Source organism: Tinamus guttatus, unplaced genomic scaffold (genome assembly GCF_059628265.1).
Source record: "Tinamus guttatus ecotype Peru unplaced genomic scaffold, ASM5962826v1 Tinamus_guttatus_pri_ptg000227l, whole genome shotgun sequence".
NCBI classification, from domain to species: domain Eukaryota; kingdom Metazoa; phylum Chordata; class Aves; order Tinamiformes; family Tinamidae; genus Tinamus; species Tinamus guttatus.
The window spans coordinates 2994199-3008517 of record NW_028288761.1 but is presented as its reverse complement, the minus strand read 5'-3'; the positions used below and the strand labels follow the sequence as shown (position 1 = coordinate 3008517).

General features: G+C 40.8%; 1 protein-coding gene across 1 annotated transcript in view; it reads right to left on the bottom strand.

Moving 5' to 3' along the window:
• The window catches only part of LOC104568519 (uncharacterized), a 92212-nt gene extending 78752 nt beyond the window's left edge, over nt 1-13460 (bottom strand). Inside the window, exons 1-11 of the mRNA XM_088525585.1 lie at nt 13393-13460; nt 11876-11925; nt 11637-11786; nt 9706-9968; nt 9009-9090; nt 6621-6689; nt 6103-6344; nt 4332-4615; nt 3484-3761; nt 1106-1704; nt 159-729 (exon numbers count right to left, since the gene is read on the bottom strand). Coding sequence (XP_088381711.1) covers nt 159-729; nt 1106-1704; nt 3484-3761; nt 4332-4615; nt 6103-6344; nt 6621-6689; nt 9009-9090; nt 9706-9968; nt 11637-11786; nt 11876-11925; nt 13393-13460 — 2656 coding nt within the window. The remainder of the gene's footprint in view (nt 1-158; nt 730-1105; nt 1705-3483; nt 3762-4331; nt 4616-6102; nt 6345-6620; nt 6690-9008; nt 9091-9705; nt 9969-11636; nt 11787-11875; nt 11926-13392) is intronic.
• Between the last annotated feature and the right edge of the window lie 859 nt (nt 13461-14319).

Genomic DNA, 14319 nt, shown 5'->3' with positions numbered 1-14319 from the left:
ATATCATGCTGTAAATATTACAGATTATTATCCCTCGATATTTTGAGTGCAAATGTATATGAAAAATTTCAAAGCTCTGGGTTAGGTGAGGTATTGAAAGCAACTTGCTCAGACTACAAGAGAGCAATTCAAAAAGTCTATTTGCAAAATAAACTCACGGCAGAAGGTGGCATTCCTCCAGGGCAGAAGAGTCACGCCTGCTCCCTGGCACGCGGCAGCATAGGCCTCCAGAGCAGCGCACAGCACCTCCTGCCCACCGCTCAGGGCACAAAGGTCGTACAAGCACGCATCAAAGTAGCTCTGCGGGTTGATCACGGCATGGCAGTTCTCAAAGGAGCCCGGCCTGGCGGTCAGCAGGCCGCAGAAGACGTCCGACTGGTAGAGCTCCTCCTCTTCCGCACTGCAGGGTTCAGGCTCCTCGGGTACACGGCAGTAGAGGTCATCGTCCCCATTGGGGACCTTCCAGCTCTCTCCCAGCTCGTTGGAGTTGGCGGCTTGCTGCCCATTGGGCATCATGTAGTCGTCCTGTCGCAGGCTGTTGAAGTTCCCGCACAGGCCACACGTCAGGTTGAAGTAGGTTGTGGGCACCTTCACCTCCACCGAGTGGTCGGCGTCATAGGACACTGTCAGGCTGAAGTCCGTCTCCAGCACGATGTAGAGGCCGCTCGCGCTCACTCTGATGGCGCCTCCCGCTGCGCTCACCGGCAGGGTCCGGCGCTCCCCGTTCACCTAGGGCAGACACAACCCAATGGGCCCTTGCACACAGCCTCCGTGAGGCCTCCCTCACGCAGCAAACAGGCCCCAGAACCTGCCATGGCACACCGGTGCCCACGCGCCCCTCACACGCACGCGCCTCTCACGCTTGGCCAGCCCTGCCCTTTCCTGCCCTGCGCGGGACCTCTGCTCTTCACTGGCCACATTCCCTCTCCCCTTCTTCCTCCTACAGCCCTTCCACAATGCAAACACCAGGGAGACAGTGCCCCAGTGCTCTGCGGGGAGCCCACCCACACCTGGGACCAAAGAGTCCGGTTCGGGCAAGAGCCTGCCAAGAAAAGCCACCTGCCCCTGGCCGACACACCACCCTCTGGCCAGCCCTGCTCCCTACCAGCACTTGGCTCCGCTCGTTCTTGACAATCGCAATGCGTTCTCCGTACACCTCCACCAGGACTTCACGCACGTAGGACACCGTGGGGTTGCCACGCTGCTCGTTCTTGGCCTCAATATTGAAGTAGGGCAGCGAGGTGCCATTGGAGCACACTTTGGCCAGAGTGTAGGTGCAGTTGCCCATGAAGTCGTGCGTCACACTGTCAAAGGTGTTGTAGTGAGGGTCCCCGTGGATGTGGCAGATGCCGTAAGAGTACGGCAAGCAGTCGGGTTTCCCGTTCTGCACCCCACAGTACTGGTCTGCCGGGCACGAGGCATCGGAGCACTGCACTTTGCTCCCGCGCCCTGGACACGTGCACTTGGAGGAGCAGGTGTTGTCCGTCCAGAACTCCGAGTTCACGGGGTAGTGCTGCCCGTTGTGCCAACAGCCGCACTGCTGGCTGGGCACGCAGCGGTCATTGTAGAGCAGGTACCCGCTGTCACACACGCAGCCCTCCACGCACGGCAGGCCACAGCTGTAGGGCGCTGTTGGGTCAACACAGGTAGCTGGGCACGCTGCTGCGCATGACTCGTAGTGGCTGTTGGCTAGGCAGGCCGGTGCTGTATAATGAAATAAAATTTCCTTTATTAATCCTTTTTTATGCATTTCACTTACAGATCTGTTTTTTAATTCTATTTATAGTAATTCCTTAATTCATACTTTTTCAATTCATCAATATTTGTAATATGTGTTAAATAATCAGGGTTTGTTATTTCTCTGCTATATTCTTAGATTGCTACACATAAATAGAAAAATGGCAGTCTAATTAGAGCCTTTAAACACATGAATTTTCAGGTGAGAAGTTTTCAGGACTGAAGTTGTGTGAATAATCCTCATTCAGCTTTTATGTATGTATACATTGCTGCTCCATTTTAATATCATATTTTAGGTCTATTTTTACCCTGCTGCCCCAAGGAGGAAGTGCTCAAACAGTTACTTTGCACTTTTCTACATCTATTCCCCTATTTATGAAATTGACCCAGCTGACTTATTGCAAACAATTCTTCAAGGTGAGTAGGGGACAAAAATATAATTCAAGTCCAAAAAATGAAATAGAAGCAAGGCGAAGAGGAGAGATTCTGCAAGCTCCTTCAGCAGAAAGGACAGCTGCAAAGTACTCACTGCTGCTTAGACACCCAATATGGGAAAAAAGAACCTTAATAATGTCCCCAGCAGAGAAACTGTTCCAGCTGAAAATTACAATCATGAAAAAAAATCCAAAAGAAATCAGGCTTCTTTTATTCCAGACTGCTTACAGAGCAGTCTCTTTCTGCAGGTTCCCCATCTACTTCAGGGCACAGAGCATATAAGACACTGCAGTGCACTAAATCAATATTTCAAGTTCTCTGCATCACTCCTGGTGTGAGCAATTCTGCTCAGGACTTTTTACCAGAGAGTATTTAAATCCTGTCTAAAGATAGGGTGATTTTTTTTTTCCTGTAACATGTGCCTGAATACTTGATGAATGTTCTTTATCTTTAATAATATTCACACAAGGAGGGTCTTTGCTTCCATCTCACTTTAACCACATTACTTCAAACCTGCCCATTACTTCAAGACCTGACATCTCTCTTGTATTTGTCTCTCTCTGTCTCTTCCCCACCCTCGTTTCTGCATCCTCCATTCCCAGTAGCATGGAAACAATCTCTGTTTCACAGGCTTCTCACTTCTGTCCTGACCTTGCATTCCATGACTGTGTTTGTGTCCCCTCCTCTCCCATCTGAATTCACCAGTCATCATGCCTGTTCAGGACATCTCTGATGCTTTCCCCCAGATCCATAGGGACAAATATCTTACATTCCCTCTCCTTTTACACAGAGGGAAATGAAAGCTGGTGCCAGTAACAGTGTTTCCAATCATCCACTCTGTGGGATAGTAAGGCTGGGTTCATCAGAGAAAGCATCTCAACTTCCCCTGAGAGACACCGGGCGAAGCTCTCAAATGCCTAGTAGGCAATTGCAAAATGATGTTTTTTTTTTCTCCTTAAAGATACTAAAGCTTGAGCACATCTCTCTCAGAATATAAAATACTCTCTAGACAAATGTCCTTGGCATAGTTAATACCACAGAACGAAAGTAAAGGGACACTAGAGAAATTCAAATGAAAAGCCCACAATTCCATTTTAAAATAGGCTAGACAGTATGTATTCCTTTCCTCCAACCTCCTATTCTGGTTGAAGTTTGCTAAAGAACTAAAACTGAGGCATATAACTACTGCTGAAATTGCTAGCTTCATCAATCAAGATTCACCATGTGTGAATTCAAAACAATATCTTGTAATGTTCAGGTAGTCCTAATTCTGTCTTCCTGAAGTAATTTCCATTTATCTTTGATACATACGGCAGAAGGTTGCATTTCTCCATGACTTCAGAAGAACTCCTGCACTTTGGCATACATCTGCATAGGCCTGCAGGTTTTGACAGAGTGCTGCGTCATTCAGATGAAGTTCACACAGATCATACTGGCAAGCTTCAGAATAACTCTGTGGATCAATTACTGAGTGGCAGTTCTGGAATGGACCCTCAGGATCAGTGATTAGGCCACAGTATTCATTACTTTGGATCATTTGTTTTTCATCAGTAGTGCAATTTGGAGTATGACCATCATCTGGCACGCACCTAGTGGAAAAAAAGATGTGGAAAAATTCACTGATGAACTTTGCATGCACAAATATTCAAGACTGAAATCATACTTAATAATAGAGCTGGCTGCAAGCTAAGCATGACATATTTGAAAGTTGTACTTCTCCAACAGTTAAGACAGAGGCTCAGATTTTAATATGATTTCACCCTTATAACTTTTGAGTAGCTTGAAAGAAACCTAAATTTTAATTTTGGTTTTCTTTTAAGTCTAAAAACAAGTTTTGCACATAGAAAGTATTTAGGAAGGACAAGCGAGAAGTAAAAACATTTTTATTTAAACATCTATGATCATTTCATAATATATTGTTAAATTATAAAACAAACAATATCTCTAAACCAGATTGAAATCCTAGGGGAAGATGTTTTATTCAATTTTTCTTTTTGGCACAGTTGAAGGTGCTGTGAAATTTTATCCAGACAAATGAAGTAAGTAAAAGCTCAGAAGAGTATGTAGATGACATTTTTGGCCCACATACAATAGTTGCTTAAAATATTGCTCATTATATAGCAATCATCTAAGGGCTGATATCATTATTAGAGTCCTACCTGGAATCATTGTAAACCTGCCAGCTGTTTCCAAGATTGACCGAGTTTGTTTCCATCTCTCCATCTGGGTTAAGGAAGTCATCTGCTTTGTGTCCATTATAATTCCCACAAATTCCACAGACTTTAGACATGTAGGTGCTGGGAAGAGTGATTTCTGCTCTGTGATCTCCATCAAACTTGACCATCAGTCCAAAATCAGTAGTAACCACAACATACTGCCCACTGATAGAAATACTGACACTGTATACCAGGGTCACAGGAAGCACCTGGCTGACTCCATCAACCTGCAGGCACAGGGAGAGACAATCTTCATATTGGCTTTAAAAGAAGTGTTTTCATGATAAGCCTTTCAGATCATATCCCTTCATTGAGCTTAAGCCTTGCACAATGAGCCTGTAAAAGCAGTAAGAACACTAATTGCCTTTTCTAAGTCTTGTTTAATATATATAGCATATATGGGCATACAAACTAGGGGCTCAGGACCACACTAATGGAGCTATACAGCTTTCCAGTTCCAAAAGGAATGTGGTCAAAATGAACTGGTGTCTGCACAGAACATGGGCTTGGTGAATTCACCCACCTGACAAAGGACTGATACTTAGCATGGTCTGTCTGCATTATCTTATCTGCTTACATAAGTTTTTTTCTTCTTTTTCTTTTTTAATTCTGAGCAAGCAAGCACATGATGTAAGTTTCAAAAAATGTGAACTAGCATGAATAATCAGAAAAATTTCAGCATTAGACAAATCTTGAGAAGGCTTTCTCTTTTTAGTTTTTCTATTTTTCTTTTTTCTTTTCTTCTTCAGATATAAAATTTCAGACAATAGAAAGAAAAACTGCCTAAGTAGAAGTCTACATATAGTTTTACATACATGTACATACAAACATATTCATACACAAGGTAACATACAATAAAATTAACATATACTTTCATGCATGCATATTTATTGTTACTACATATATAGGTAGGTAGAAACATAAATAATGAGACCATGAGGAAATACAAAGGCAAGATATAAAAAAGAAACAGCTGGAAAAACATGCATATCAATTTCACTGTGTTTCTAAGACCAGATAAGAAAGTTGCTATTATGCGTTTGAACTTCTGTCTCCTGTTGCATAAATCACAGCACTACTTTCTTATAAGAAGGGCAGTATTGAAATAAAGTGTTCTATTCACTTATTGTATGTTTTGAATCAAAAACCTATCACCCGCCAGGCCCTTTATACTGTGGAAAAGAGCCACAAAGAAATGTTAAAAACACAATGATGGCTCAAACAACACAATCAGTATATGGAAAGTAATCAGATTGTCCACTGGGGACTCTCTCATCTACTCCTCCTTTACTGGAAGTGGTAGGTGTTAAGCAATGTTATCGGTGATGAGCAATAACTAGATATCAGGGATGAGCATGCAGCTTTGCAAGCCATCTTACAGGATCAGGAAATAATCACCAGCACAGACAGGAAGAGGTACATGCCTCTCTCTTCCCTGCTGCAGACCATGCTTGGAGGTGGGACCAAGTTAGAAAGACAGGATAACCCACCAACTCTATTTGGAGTGTTAGTTGTAGTGCACAAAATTAGCCTGTGTTTTCAGTTATAAAATCCCATTGCTTTCTTTATAAGACTCCATACTACTCCTACACCTAGCTATCTGATTCCCCCCTAAACATCACGGAGTGTTCACTGGAAATTTATACCCAGTGTACTACAAGTTCTACATTCACAGTAGAAGTCACTGATGAAATACAGTGGGCTCCAACCTTACCGTAACAACTCTGTTTTGACCCAGATTGATCCTGAAGCCATAGACATCGATGTCCACGTATCGAACATAGGACACACGCGTGTTGCTTCCCCTGTACTCGTTGGCTGCTTCCACATTGAAGTAGGGCAGGGAGCTGTTGCTCTCACACAGCTTGGAGAGGGTGTAGGTGCAGGTGCCCATGAAATCATGACGCTGCTTGTCGAATGTGTAATAGTGAGGGTCCCCATATATACTGCAAATTGCTTTTAGAGACGTGAAAAAGGAAGGTGTTCTTGTTAATACAGGAGTGCATCTAGAGAAGCCACTTCCTATTTTTACTATGCAGTAGCAAAATATGGTCATCCCTATTTTGCATATCACATGTGGGAGAACTGAAGCAATGTCAAGTTTACATAGCATAGAACAATGGTAGACATACCCAGATAAATTAATTGGACTAAGCAAGTAGCGCTATTAGAAAAAACCTCAGGTGCTCTTCTACAATGCATTGGCTAGCATAGGTGTTTAGCTAAAATTACCTGTCACTGGAAGGATCACTGGAGGTATTGTTGGTGTAGATGTTGGTGGCGCAGGAGTGGAAACTGCACCTGTTGGTAGAAAAGACGGGGCAATACAATGAGTTATAACATTAAGGAGTACATACTATGTACTCACCAACATATGTGAATTTCTGCATACTCTTTACCAGCTTAAATTGGGAGGGTTTTTTAGTGATGAAAATGGAATTGCCTCTGTATAAAAATAAGCATTTGAGGAAATATTCTCTTCAGTTCTTAGAGGAGCTTGTCTGACTGTTGCCTGGGTGACAGTAACCGAGCTTGTCCTTGCATGCTTCCCTGAAGCTGGAAATGTATGTACAATTGGATATGTGATTTCCTCTGCTGTGTACATTAAGGCAGTGAAGGTCATACACTCTGCAAGTGTTGACAGGACAGGGAATGAGTAGTCTGCCAGCAGGTGTGACACAGCAGAACCAAATGACTCTCAGGGCAATGGTATTTTTTAATTAGAAAGATCTGTTATTTCTTCAAAAAGATTTTTATTTCTTTGGAAAATGAGAGCTTTAAGAGCTTCCTCGTGACAGACACAATGAACAGTGGCATTGTGGAGAATTTGCTGATGCCTACACATTCTGCTTGCCTACACATTCTATCATCTTCTGCACCTATTATTCATCCACCAGAAAATGCATGTATGAACTAGCTGAACCAAGGTAGGTAGGCATGTTCTTGATGCCATACACATTCCATTGATGACTTCTGAATAACTGGGAATCTGTGTCTCTGGAAATACAACAAGCTGATCAAAACCTTCGGAGCATGAATGTATTCATTCCTGCTCCTTCACAAAACAAACAACAGCTATCTCCATTCAGCTACTCTCCCATCACATCCTGTGAGACCTCCACTGAGGACTGAATGTTTGATACCACTTGTTGTACGAGAAGTGCAGCTTGTACAGCTGCTTCTTACATGCCCACTTCTTCACATCCATCTCCCTGCATCCATCTCCCACCTCAGATTTTGCACATTCAGCACAAAATTGTGCCTTTAGCTTTTTAAAAATAGGAAAAATTAGAGGAATTCTGAAAACAACTGTATGTTCAAAGGGATACTTCTCAACAGGCTCGAAGGTAACTTTTTGTAAGGATAAGAAAAAACACAGAAGAAACTTATTCCTATAACTCCTGCCCCTCGAGATGTAAGATGAGAAATTTCTGCTAATGACAACATGAACAGCAGCATAATAACTGAAAGACTGCCTGTTAAAGTTGTCTTGAAAATTACTTTTTCATCTAAGAAACAGGCGCTTATTTGTTTATTCATATATTTGATTAAAAATACCATTCAATCAAACATTCTCATGGAAACAAAAGGGTTAGGAGGAATTTGATTTTCATCAGAGCCTATAATCCACTTAATTTTCTTTTTATTAGTAGTCATACAGTTGAGTAGAGACAGGAGCACCTTTCTCTTGTATCTTGGGATTACATTAGTGCACCATCCAGTGGCTGAATCATGTGCTGATGTGCCTGGGAACACTAAGTACTGTCTCTACCTGGACCTAAAAATAACCTCCAGGTATTTTTTTTCATAGAATTTCAAAGAAAAAGATATATTCTGAGAGTTTGGCCCTGAATGGAACTCTTCATTCTCCCATGAACCTCATTAGTGTGAACTTGAGACATTTATTGCCTGTATACAAACAGGGCTTCACAAAGAGAAGTGGTTTCTATTAAGACATAAAGACATTTCCTATATTACATTCAGCAAGCCTCTTGCACAACTCAGATTTTAAGTGTTGTGTGAATAGCACTAAATAATCTGAAACTGTAGTTCACTCCTAGATCCTAGCCATCTACAGCCACGACAGTCTTGGCTGGTTTGTTAGAGGGGCAGACCAAGCTCAAATTGCAGATTCACAGTCAGAGTCAGTGGTAGACCTCAGTTTTATTGCCTGACGGTTATTTCTCTGTGTAGCATATAGCAGTGTTTTGTGTTTGCTGAACTTGTATGGATAGAGAGTTGCTGTTAAATGTTGAGCATTTAACTTGGAAGCCAAAAACACTGTGTATAGACTTGGTTAAGTTTAGAGATACACTGCAAACTCAAAAGGGAAGTAAAGCTTGCTAGAACTCTTGAAAATGAACACTTTTCAGAGAAGGAAATGTCTTACTCCAACCACATTTGTGATGATGAGGAAAGATTTGGGAAGAAACTCAGAGAAAATAGAAAACATTCTAATGATAGATGTTGGATCTATAAATGTTGTTGTGTCAAATGTTGTGCTGCTTTTTTTTTGAGACTTGGAGTTGTGAGAATTTTTTACTGTGTGAAATTGAATGATTGTCAACATCTTAAACAGGGATGAGTAAAAGGTGTGCACTATGATTTGCGTAGACTCACCACAGAACCCATCCCTTACTCCCACGTTGTCCAGTGCTGTGTCCCCATACTCTGTCAGTCCCCGGACAGCTTCAAAAATGACCTAGGCAGGAAGCAAAGTGAGCTGTTCAGGCCAATGCACATTTTCAGCATATTTTCAAAATTTCCTTGTTAGTGTGCCTCCAAAGACATCAAAGAAGCTGAGGGTGGAATAGATTTCCTGACTTTCTTTAGAAGGTAAAAAAAAATCTGTAATAAGGTAAAGACTTGAGGAAACACTGTCCTCTATTTTGCTGGCTGATAAATGACCTGTGAGGATTATTTTTCTGAAATCTACAAAGGAGTCCAATGCAGGCAGCATCCCAAAGTTTAAATCTTAACTCACAGCAAAACAAGATGCATTTGATTACGGCAAAATCCATGATGTCATGATAAAATGAGGAAGTAAAAAGAGAAAGCATAAAGTACATAAGTAAGTAGAAAGAATAAGCATATTTTACCCCCTGAGTAATAGCACCAGTGAAACTCAGAGGGTTATTTCTTTCTTATCTCAGTTCATTGGCATAGAGTATGAGGCTACTATGTTTGCAAAATGTAAACCAAGAAAACCTTAGTTATATTTTTGGACTTATATGCACAACTCTTTACAGTCTGCAAAAAACTGACAAATTGTACATGTTAACAGTGCAAAAAGAAATTTATTCCAAAAATATATTACCTTTATTGTTCTCTGTGTTGAAAAATTATGAGTAACAGCACCATATATCCATGAGGAACTCTGATTTCCCTTCCGACTCCAAATGACAAATTCCCCTCCTGTATCTTGGATAAGCACTCTCAGCTCATTCAGGTCTTCTGACCCAAACATGTAGTACCAGAAGTCTATGCAAATATTTTCAGATACTGCAATATATGGACTCTCAAGTCTGTTAGTGTCAAATGGGATCAGATTACTTGCTTCTTGATAGATGAAATAGCCATCTGCAAAGTGAAAAGTGTAAAAACACTGCTGAATCTTTGAATCCTGCTAAATGCCATTTAAAACTGAAGTACAACCCGACTCTGGAAGAAATCAAAAGCATCTTCAGAAATAAAGCTGTAGAAGAAAAACAGTACAAAGAAGCAAAGAATATGTTTGCAATTTGATGGTTAGCACAATGTAGCTAGCCAAAGTAGAACATGGGCTGCAGAGCAAAGCAAGCACGTCTGATCTTATACAAATAGCTATTTTGGGCTCACAGATAAAGATGTAGGTCTCTTCCAAGAGACACAATCTCCTGCTACATTGCTCCTTTGATCCATATTCATTTTCCTCTTTCCTTAAAGGAAAATCATGCAATCTACTGTACTTAGAGGATACATTTAAAAAAAAAAAATGGTCACAAGATGAGAAAATTCCTGGCAGAAGGAAAAAAAAACAACTCTTCCATATTTGTTTTCACCTCAAAATGGAAGGGATAGCAAGAAATACAGAATTTACTGCATAATGAAATGTGTAGAAAGAATTCAGCCCACCAAAATATTTGGTTTGATATTATCAAAAGGAATGAAGCTTTCCAAAATTCAGAAAAATAGAATGTTTCCTTTGAGAATGAGAAAATTATCTGTAACATGGTTTGAATTGATTCAATATGAGATAAATCAATTCCTATAGGAAAAAATGTTAAGATCTTTACTAAGTCTGAAGATTTTTGTGTTCCCGCAAATTCTCTGGGCTAAGATCAAAGTTAAATTCCCCCAGTGTAGTTAAAAGTTAATTGTCTCTCACTTGACTGTGTAAAGGAATCAGAGAGAAATGAATGACACCATGGCTCCTACATACCATCCAAAATCCAGCTGAATATTTTAGGATTTTTACTGGGGAGAGGGAAATGCAAGTAATCTTATGTTAAATGTTCCGTGTCCATTCAAAAATAAGCCATTTTTATTCGCATGAATCCAACTTGAAAGCATTTCAATTCTCTTCAACAAAGAATTTTTATGAGCAAAAATGCAGAAAATAATGTAACAGAAATTACTAATTAATAACTAATATATAACTAATTACTGAGCCTGACAGTTGCTTCCTTCCAAAATGGAGATAATTGTAAAAAGCAATATGACTGCCAACTGATCCCCCATTATTGGACGGATATTAGTGCAGGACTAGTGGTTCAGACAAATAGGGATAGAGCTGTTTTAACCACTCTTTTGATGATATAATCACATTAGATGTTATTTTTTTCAATCACATGTAGCTGTAGCTTTTTAAAAATTTTTGTTTTTTAATTTCAGACTTTATCTTGTAACACTCTTTGCCAATATGCATGTTATCTACTGTCAGTGTCAGCAATCATTATGTTCATTGCCACTAACTGATATCAGTGTAACTTGGCCACAAAAACTCTCTTTAATAATGATCTGCTGCACATCACTGAATTCTCTGTAAGATATTAAGCATTCTTCAGCTTCCCTAGACTGGTAAAGGTTTCCAGTCCTCCAGTGCCTAGGGCAACCCAGTTATAATCATGCTATTTACATGGTGAAAAAGTCAGTCAGATGCTTGTAGGAAAGCAAACTGACACATATCAAGGGCTTCATGGATCTCATTAAACAAACAAACAAGCTTGTAAAGCTGTCTTCTGAAATCAGCCTCAGCTGAGCACTTACTTCCATCGGGATAGTCTCCACTGGGACCTGTTCCATCAGTTGGAGTGTCATGCTTGGTTCGTATCCACAGCCCCTGGTTCACATTGCAAGGTTGGGTCCAGTCACAAAATGGCCTTGAATTGTTGTTAAAATCACATCTGGTGAGGTAAGCTGAAGCACAATACATTAACATAAGTAAGAGGAACAACTATGCTCAGAACCTGCCCAGGATGTTAGCAGCTCTAATGACACACAGTTACCTGCTTTAGGCTCCCATGTTCTCAAGCCACCAATTGGTCTTTGCTTGATCCTGCCAATAAAATATTACATAGTGAGGCCTCTGTGGATTTAGTGACTCAAAAATGCACAAGAAAGATTTTTTTAACAACATGTCCATAATGGAGATGTAGACTGTGAACACGAAAGGGACTTTGAGGGACTTGGGTGTTCTTACTGAATTAGTACCCAAACCCAGGGCTTCATAAATGTCTCACCCTCCGTCTTCCGGTCTGTCCTTACTTCTTCATGATAATACTTTAAGAATGACATAAACAATGGGATATCTTCACTCCCTCTAAGGGTGAAAGGATCCTCTGCTCTGTGCCCCATTGAACTGAACAACAACTTTCCTAGACCAGGGGAGCTATGGGATGGCTGGCTGGAGTCAGCTCAGCCCAGACAATGCCAGTATAATAGCGAAGTGTTGCTATTAACATATCCGTGGCATTGTCATCCCCACTGTTGCAAAGCAAAGTAGGTAAGTGCCAGTAAAATGCTGCACCACACACATCTAATAGGCATTTGTTGAAAGGCTTCTATTTCCTGCAAATCTCTCACAACTCCAAGTTGTCATGTCATTCAGACCTGCCTCTAATTTACCCTGAAAGCAATGCACAGCAAGGACAGTTATAACTGCAGAGATGTGCTGACACTAGACCATGGTATCACCAGAGCACACAGCATGGATGTATGGCTGTTTGGGTGCTTTGTGTAGGTAAGAGATTTCCAGAATTGCAAGGCCACAGTAGTGGCTCTTCATATGCTCTGATGGCAACTCCACAGCACCAGGAGTCAGGGTGCAGTTCAGTCTCTGGTGACACCCTCCCTAACTCTCCTTACTGTACTTGTACTGTCTGTAAGTGAAGGCATCACTGTGATTATCTGCACTACCCCTCAAAATCTGAACCATGATATTCAGAGAAACTGCGCTTAGGAATGAATATCACACAAACAAAAACTATTTCATCAATACCATGCACAAAGTGACTGGAAAGCAGACTGAGTGAAAGCTAAGGAGGAGAGAAGGGCTGAAGGCAAATCAACCAAGGAAATTTTCTTTACTGTTTTTTCTTGGATTTCTTCCTCCATGAGAAACAGCAAGCTGTGACAACATTGCCATTTAGGCTCTACTCAGTTCTCTCTTTAAGCTGTTACACACCAGATCAAAGGAACACAAGTTACACACAAGTCCAGAGGAATGTATACTATTGTACCTATAATCACAGAATGAAAAAATATTTGATAACCACAGTAGATATTTTGGGCAGATCTCTCCCTTTCAGATGTGCCATTAGAAACCCATATTTGTTAGAGATTTCTCTCATAGCCAGAAGCCAGCTCAGAATTAGGTGACAAAAATCTAAATTATTTCTCTGTTATAAAAATTACATGGTTCAATTGTACAGTAGCCCACATATCTAAAATAAAGAAAAAATAATTATCTTTAACATTAACTAAGCTTCCTGAATTAAAGTACATTCAGAATTGTGCTACTTACCCTGTGGTATCCCGCACTGAAATACACAATAGAATTAAAATGCATTGTAAGTGCCAAAGTGTCCCCATGCTAGAAGACAGAAGAAACTCTGTGCGGTAGACTCTGCATAGTAATCCACCAGCTTCACTCAGCAAGAGGAAAATGAGGGCGACCTACAGTGAAACAGAAGACTATATTGACCAGAGGGTGGAGACGATCATAAAAATCGATTAAACTATGTGTCAGTACTGCTCCCTAGGTTATCTACCTCAAGAAAGCACATATTAGCAGAAAATATTTTCTGCGTCACATGCTTTGACATCCTTTATTGTGTGCTGAAGAAATCAGTTCGAATTTGCTTATTTTTGATGTTGCTGCTGTGTATTTAAAAGGTCTATTTTTAAATGGATTTTTTCCACATTGATGGGAAGAAAACTCACCTCATTTTTACTTCATGGTGGTTGGTTTGCTTTATGCATTGAAGTGTGATTTCTTTTATGCACCGAATTTTCTCTCATTCTGAAGCTAACACTCAGCAGAGCAACAGTTTTCAAGATTCATATTGTATTCAGTATCCATACTGAATATTTCAACACTCATAGCTGTCCTCTTGTCTTTGGCACAATTCAGAAGTGTTCTGAAACATTGCTTCTACTTTGCCCCTGTTTTGGATGGTTACATGAAGGATCATTTTCAGAGCTGAGCAGAGATAAAGCGTCCGTGGGTTCTGATCACAGATAAAGCAGTCTGATCATTCCCACTGCCTCCTAGAGCTTTGCCATTTGGTTCTTTTTGCAGCATCCGTTGCATTGGGGTCTGCAGAGAGACATCTCTAACACAGGCAGATTCCCTACTACATCTAGGTTTCACAGGTGGTGAGTAGCAGAGGAGTATCAGGTGTACAGCGCTTTCTGTATTGCCTGGAAAACCCTGTTTTGTTTAAAATGA